This window comes from Dioscorea cayenensis, chromosome 1, assembly GCF_009730915.1.
Source record: "Dioscorea cayenensis subsp. rotundata cultivar TDr96_F1 chromosome 1, TDr96_F1_v2_PseudoChromosome.rev07_lg8_w22 25.fasta, whole genome shotgun sequence".
NCBI classification, from domain to species: Eukaryota; Viridiplantae; Streptophyta; class Magnoliopsida; order Dioscoreales; family Dioscoreaceae; genus Dioscorea; species Dioscorea cayenensis.
In genome coordinates, this window is record NC_052471.1 from 19,510,088 (window position 1) to 19,518,050 (window position 7,963).

Genomic DNA, 7,963 nt, shown 5'->3' on the forward strand with positions numbered 1-7,963 from the left:
TCTACTTTATCAAGCCACATATATTTTTGATATTTTATTTTATCTTTTAAGTTATATTGATTTAGTTCTTGATGCGAGATCTGCAAGTGCAAGGGTAGATTAATTAAAATGAAAGAACTACTAGTGGAGTCTAAAATAAGGCAAGGGTATAAAATCAGGGGAAAGAAATGGTCACGGATGCGGATTCCCTAGGGGCTACTAAAGTGTAAAGGATGCTAAGAGTGTCATGCAATTGAGGATTTGGACCTAGAGATTTCCTAAAATAGATCAACCCGATGGTCACGACAATTGACCCCTAATCCAGTATAAGTATTGATACGGAATTTCTCCTGATCAAATCCTCATACAATTGCATTAACAAAGGGGGAAATCCCTAATTAGAGCCGGAACACGACTTGGTCTAGCCCTAATGTTGGAGGGGTACAAAATACCCGATGGTCACGGCGTATTCGTACATAAATCCCTTCCAAACTTGGTGTGTGTAGTACAAGGACGATGGTCACGCTACCAAGTACAACCTAGGAGTTGGTTTACAGAGTTCTCATGTAAGCAACACATCAAATGCACCAAGAATGAATCACAAAAACACAACAATTGCAATAAACACAACTAGATCATCCAAATACACAAGTTCACCTCAAGGTTCACCGGCATCCGGTGACCTTGGGGTCTACTCGTCCATGCAAACAAATACAAATAATAAGTCAATGAAAACAACTACAAATGGCATGAGAAAACTCCCTCAAACAATAGAAGTGAGATGACAAGCCAAGTGAGGTGGAAAGCTTCCACAGACGCCGCGATCGGGGCGGCTTCCCTTGTCATCTACAAGCTCGCAAAGAAGAGATCGATGAAGATCTAGCCAAATCAAGCTTCTCCCTTTGATTCCCCTTCTCCAAAACGTGTGATCTTGCCTCCTCTGAACTGGTGGAAGTTGGCTCCAAGAACTCCCCCAAAAGCCTCCTCCAAAAACCTCTCCTCTTTGCCCTAAGAATTCAGTCCAAAATATATCCCGTCAGGTCCATACGGGCTCCATGTGGGCGCATGGAGCCCGTGAAGCTCACTGTCATTTCGCCCATAAAATATGTCGGTGCTACAGTACTCAACTACAGCAATTTTGCTACAGTACCGAGGGTTGTGAAATTCCAGCAAACCTCACGGGCACCCATGCGGGGGCATGGAGCCCGTGAAGCTCACAGCCGAATGCCCGCAGCAAGAACAGTGATCCCGCTACAGTAACGCTACAATGCTGGAACCCCAAAAATGCCGTTTTTGGTGTCGAATTCATCCAATTTGCATTTTTGAGCTTCGTTCGGCTCTTTTAAGATCTGCAACACCGAAATAACCAAATTATACTTAAACGGGCATCATTTCATTGACATACAAACAATTAATACAAGATCAATACATATAAAATACGTTCATTTAGGCGTTTATCAAACATCCCCACACCTAAACGTTTGCTTGACCCCAAGCAAACACACATGAAAGAATAGGGGTAAGAAGATAAAGCAGATAAAATGCACGACCTCAAGCTCAAATAGTGAAGAACCCCACAAGCACAGATGAAATGAAATCAAGAAAATGAGTTGCACCGTAACCAACTCAGTAGAGATAGTCATGAGTCCTCTAGAGTGCTTTCCTCGTGAGTGTGTGTAAATACTTCATCCCTCGCTCTCCCTATTCACGCCACATTCAATGACTATCGGTGTTAGAAATGTTAAAGAGCGCCCTCGATGAGCGAGTTAAGAGTCCTTCGGTCCACAATCAACACTTCAATTTCTAAGTGAATGCATGAAAGAGTTCAAGAGAATACACACTTTTTTTTTCGAGTCCGCCTAACGTAGACTGCACAAAATATCTTATAATCTTTCAAAAGGATGCACATGCTGATTAGGCACAAGAGCCACCCAGCCTACTTGATTACAGTTTACATAGACGCATTCATGCTAAATTAGCAGAGGAATACTGACATAGACTCATTTTTTCATTTTTTTCATTTTTCAATTTTTTTTTTTCTTACATGTCTCCTGAGCACTTTCATGTAAAACTTCACTTAGGGATAAAGTAAAATGAATAAAAGAACCAAAAGCTCTTAAAAGACCATTGAGGGATGAATTTACCACTCTAACACCATAAATCAAAGCAGTGGGTTAGCTGGGGCAAACAAGGTAGAAGTTCTGTGTCCAGTTGTGAAGAAAGCACTAGAGAGAAGACATGACTTCCTTATAGCACAAATAACACTACAACTCATTACTATCATTCATTCAAGCTAGGAGGTTCTGAACAATAAATCATAGCTATCACCGGTAACGTAAGCATGAAAATAACCCATCCCCACACCTAGAATCATATATTGCCCTCAATGTACATTAATCAGCAGAACATGGTGTAAAATCCATAATAACTAAATGAAGCATGAAAAGGAAGGGTAAAGAGACTGCCCCAATTGGTTTTTGAAGATTGTTCAGTGAAAGCACAGTCAATGGGCAACAAAGCCAGCAAAGAGTAAAGGAGGGGAGGCACAATCTTTGATGTTTCTTGTGGTGTGGTAAGGTGAAGGAGGGTTCTCCAATAGGCGTCGCGTCGCGTTTTGGTCGCTTTGATTAAACTCGTTTGACCGACATTCTTATACCACAAAACACAAGATCAAACCACGATTTTCATGAATATAATCATAGGGGGTATCCATATCATCATATGATGAAGAAAAAATTAAGTGCACAACATTTTCAATGTGAAGAATGAAAAATTCAGCCTTTGCTACAGTGACTCGTGAAATTTTTTTGCAAGAGTTTCTCCTAGACATGGAGCTTCCCAAAATTTACAAATGAAGGAAAAACTCAAAGAATTAAGCATACACCACATCACAACAACCAAATATGCCATACAAGCTTCAAAGATAAAATAAGAACACAACAAAACCCAAGTTTGTGACAAAACCTTGAATTAGGGCTTGAAAGCTTGGAGTGAATGGATCCGGCGAAAAAGATGGTAAAACTGCGATTAAATTCCAAGGTTGAGTTTGCAAGATGAAGGAGAGGGGATTAGAGAAGAAAAAACCAAGAAAAATGGTGGAGAAATGAGGTAGAGTGAAAGAGAAATGGGAGAAAACTAAGAGGAGAAGATGGAGGTTGGAGTAGAGAGAAAAAGGGGAAGAACACCCCATTTATGGGCTGCCCAGCCCATGCGGGTCCCATGCGGGCGAATGGTGCCCGCATGGGCTGGAAAATATTAGCCTGAAAGGCTCACGGGCACCTTGCGGGCGCATGGCACCCATGAGCTTTTCAGCCAGCGCGCGCAGCGTGAGACCGAGAGCCTCACGGGCGGTCTCGCCGGCGCATGGCGCCCGTGAGACCCACAGCCCATGAGCAAGGCTCCCTGTGAGGGGCCTCTTGCGGCCGCAATGATGCCCGCAAAGCCATGGATCATGCCACAAGTGTCCATACGGTCCGTATACAGCCCGTATGGACCTGGAAAATCGAAAAATTGGCATGGTTCCTCTTGCAAACTCAATAAAATACGAATTACAACCATTTAAATGCCGAGATGACAATGAAACACAACTAAACAATACTAATTCAAGGCCAAAGACAAGCGAGCAAGCCTAAGCATGAGTTGAGCACAACAACAACAACAAAAGAAAAATACGAAAATCTCACAAACATGAGCATTCAACCACAATAAAGAAATTAAGCACTAAAAGAAATACGAAAATTTAAAAACGATGAATTTAAAAACTTGGGTTGCCTCCCAAGAAGTGCTTGTTTAACGTCATTAGTTCGACGTACCTTTTTCTTACCTCATGGTGGATCAAATGGTGGGGACTTACCTCCAAGCCCAAGAGAAGTGCTCCAAGATGGGAAACTCATCGAGAGGCATGAAAAGACACGGAATTTACCCTTCCCCTCGAAGAATAGTCGATCGATCTCCCATGGTGGTGATAGTGTGCAATTCATCCCCAATTTCTTTTTCTTGTCCCTCTTACACCAAATTTTCCTTGTGGTTGATTTCTTCTTATTGTTCGGCCACGGAAATGTCCCCACATAGCCTACATGCTTTACTTGTGTGGGAGGTGGGTTGTTCAACTTGTACTCATCGCTATCCATTCCTTCCAAGAATTCATCCAAGGGGTTAATCGCCAAGACCTCCTACACACAATCAGTAATAATCATATCAGTTTCATCAGTAAAGTAGAGGGGATCATCGTGGTCCAAGGTGTGTTTCATGGCCGCGGGGAGAGTGAGAATGACTTCCTCATCCCCTACTCTCAATGTCATTTTCCCCCCTTTTACATCAATAAGGGCGCCGGCAGTGTTAAGAAATGGCCGCCCGAGGATCAATGGGACTTCAACATCATCATCCACATCAAGAATAACGAAATCCACCGGGATAATGAGCTTGTCTACTCTTTATAGAACGATCTGCAAGTTGTATTGTCATCCTTGTGGGCCTCATGTCTTCTAATCCCAGTTTTAAAAACAGCTTGTAGGGCATTACATTGATGCTGGCCCCAGAATCTGCCAAGGCTTTTTCTTGCATGTCTTCCCCAATCACACATGGAATAATGAAACTCCCAGGATCATTCAATTTCTCAGGGAGTTTCCTCTGAATCATTGCAGAGCAGTTCCGTGGTAATGCAACTGTTTCTAATTCCTCCAATTTTCTCTTGTTAGTCAGCAAGTCTTTCATAAATTTTGCATACTTGGGCATCTGAGTTAATGCTTCAACAAGAGGGATATTTATGTGCAACTGCTTGAATACATTAAGGAATTTCTTGAATTGAGCCTCGTCTTTATCTTGCCTCAGCCTAGCCGGATAGGGAATCACCGGCTTGTACTCGAGTATCCTTGGTGTTGGTAGTTGAATGGTTCCTTCATCTTGTTTTTCCTTTACCCCTTCAACATCACTTTCAGATGGCTTAGGGTCTTCCTGTATGGCTACCCCATTATGTTTAGTGCTTGAGCCCTCCTCGGCTCGTGCTTCAACCTGTTTCCCGCTCCTAAGAGTGACGGCTTTCAAATGCTCCCTCGGATTATTTTCAGTGTTACTAGGTAAGCTACTCGGTGGGCGCTCCGAATTTGCCCTAGCAAGTTGCCCAACCTGGTTTTCCAATGATTGAATGGAGGCTTTCTCATTCCTCAAAACAGTGTTCACTTCAGCGAATTGATTGTTGATGTTCACAAATTTCGCCTCGGTATTGATCATAAACCTCGCTAACACATCTTCAGTGGTGAACTTCTTCTCGGGCTGCTGAGGAGGTTGATGTAGAGGTCCTTGTGACTGCGGTGGTTGATGTTGCTGTTGTTGACCCCATGAAAAATTTGGGTGATTCCTCCACCCCGGATTATATGTGTTTCCATAGGGATTCCCCGGGCCTCTTGAAGCTCCCCCAACATAATCAACTGTCTCAACTGGGGCATCTGTGGCTATTGAGATTGGACACTGAATAGTAGCATGCCCCGCCCCACAGGTCTTGCAAGACAAAACTGCTCCAGAATTTGAGCTTGTACCCAACACAAACTGATTGAATCTCTTTGTGAGGGCCTCAACCTTGGCGGCAAGTGCAGTGTTGTCATTTATCTCATAAATTCCAGCTGCCTTAGGGGTTTTTTTCCTAGTAGACCAATGGCACTCATTACTTGCCATTTTTCAATCAAAATTTCAGCATCTTTAGGGGTTTTACTACTCAATGACCCCCCCTACTGCAGCATCGATGAGTTGTCTGGTTGCATAATTCAGGCCATTGCAAAGCATCTAGATCCTCATCCAGGAGGAGAAACCATGATGGGGGAACTTGCGTAGGAGATCCTTGAATCTCTCATGTGCTTCGAAAAGTGTCTCGGAGTCCCCTTCCCGCAACGCAGAAATCTTTTGCCTCAATCTAGCCGCTCTGCTTGGCGGGAAATACCTAGCAAGAAATTTGTCCACCATTTCCTTCCAAGTGGTGATCGATCCCGAAGCCAATGAAGTGAGCCATCTATATCTTTGCTCCCCTTAGGCGAAAGGGAATAATCTCAATCTTATCGCATCATCGGACCATTTGAGTTAATCTTGAAGGTGGAACAAATTTGGAGGAAGCGAGACAAATGAGCATGCCGGTCTTCATCAGCTAGCCCATCAAATTGTACGGAATTTTGGACCATCCCAATTGTGCTTGCTTTGATTTCAAAGTTATTAGCAGGCACGGTGGGAGCATGCACACTGAATTCCTCACCGATGGCGAGGGCCTTTCATAATCGAGACAAGGTTCGCCTTGGTTACGCCATGGTCGAAGGTTCACTAATCTCAACTCGTGTTCCTTGATGTTCTAAACTCTCAGCCACCTCTCTCAATCTTTGATGCAAGGTTCTCTCGATTTCGTTGTGAGTTCTACTGATCCGCTTGATTAGGCGCGTGTCATAAGATGGTGCCTTGCACGATGATGAGAGCCAATGATCAGGAAATAAGAGGATGATAGTAAAACAAAATAAAGGCAAGTAAAAGGAAAAATATGTGCAAAAAGGAATAAAAAGAGGCAAAAGTACAAAATTAAAGAAACAATGGCTAAATCAATAAACTCTAAGTTTTCCGAGTATTCCTTGTGGTTCCCCGGCAACGGCACCAAAAACTTGATGCGAGATCCGCAAGTGCACGGAGTCGTCAAGTAATACCTCTCGTGCGAGCACGAGAGGGTCGTATTCCCTGGGCCCAAGGATCTACCCTTACTTCCTCTTTGCGTATTGTCTAGCCGAAAGATTCGAAGGGTTTCTCTAATCTATTAATTAAAATGAAAGAACTACTAGTGGAGTCTAAAATAAGGCAAGGGTATAAAATCAGGGGAAAGAAATGGTCACGGATGCGGATTCCCTAGGGGCTACTAAAGTGTAAAGGATGCTAAGAGTGTCATGCAATTGAGGGTTTGGACCTAGAGATTTCCTAAAATAGATCAACCCGATGGTCACGGCAATTGACCCCTAATCCTCATACAATTGCATTAACAAAGGGGGAAATCCCTAATTAGAGCCGGAACACGACTTGTTCTAGCCCTAATGTTGGAGGGGTACAAAATACCCGATGGTCACGGCGTATTCGTACATAAATCCCTTCCAAACTTGGTGTGTCTAGTACAAGGACGATGGTCATGCTACCAAGTACAACCTAGGAGTTGGTTTACAGAGTTCTCATGTAAGCAACACATCAAATGCACCAAGAATGAATCACAAAAACACAACAATTGCAATAAACACAACTAGATCATCCAAATACACAAGTTCACCCCAAGGTTCACCGGCATCCGGTGACCTTGGGAGTCTACTACATCCATGCAAACAAATACAAATAATAAGTCCATGAAAACAACTACAAATGGCATGAGAAAACTCCCTCAAACAATAGAAGTAAGATGACAAGCCAAGTGAGGTGGAAAGCTTCCACGAGGGCCCTGCTGATCGAGGGTGGCTTCCCTTGTCGTCAACAAGCTCCCAAAGAAGAGATCGATAAAGATCTAGCCAAATCAAACTTCTCCCTTTGATTCCCCTTCCCCAAAACGTGTGATCTTGCCTCCTCTGAACTGGTGGAAGTCGGCTCCAAGAACTCCCCCAAAAGCCTCCTCCAAAAACCTCTCCCCTTTGCCCTAAGAATTCGAGTCCAAAAATATATCCCGTCGGTCTATCACGGGCTCCATGCGGGCGCATGAGGCCCGTGAAGCTCACTGCCCGTTTCACCCGGAAAATATGTCGGTGCTACGATTACTCAGCTACAATGTTTTCCTCTGATGCGCTTCTGATCTTTGGAACCCCAAAATGCCGTTTTTTTTTTTTTCGAATTCATCTAATTTGCATTTTTGAGCTTTGTTCGGCTCTTTTAAGATCTGCAACACCGAAATAACCAAATTATACTTAAACGGGCATCAATTCATTGAAATACAAACAATTAATACAAGATCAATACATATAAAAGACGTTCATTTAGGCGTTTATCG

At 43.3% G+C, this 7,963-nt stretch overlaps 1 protein-coding gene across 1 annotated transcript; it reads right to left on the bottom strand.

The window, feature by feature from the left end:
- Positions 1-1,720: 1,720 nt before the first annotated feature.
- On the bottom strand, positions 1,721-5,649 carry LOC120257485. The gene is made up of 4 exons (XM_039264972.1): positions 4,765-5,649; positions 4,501-4,608; positions 3,902-4,151; positions 1,721-1,782 (listed from the first exon to the last, which is right to left on the bottom strand). Exons 1-4 carry the CDS (start codon positions 5,647-5,649, stop codon positions 1,721-1,723), a joined length of 1,305 nt encoding a protein of 434 aa, XP_039120906.1.
- Between the last annotated feature and the right edge of the window lie 2,314 nt (positions 5,650-7,963).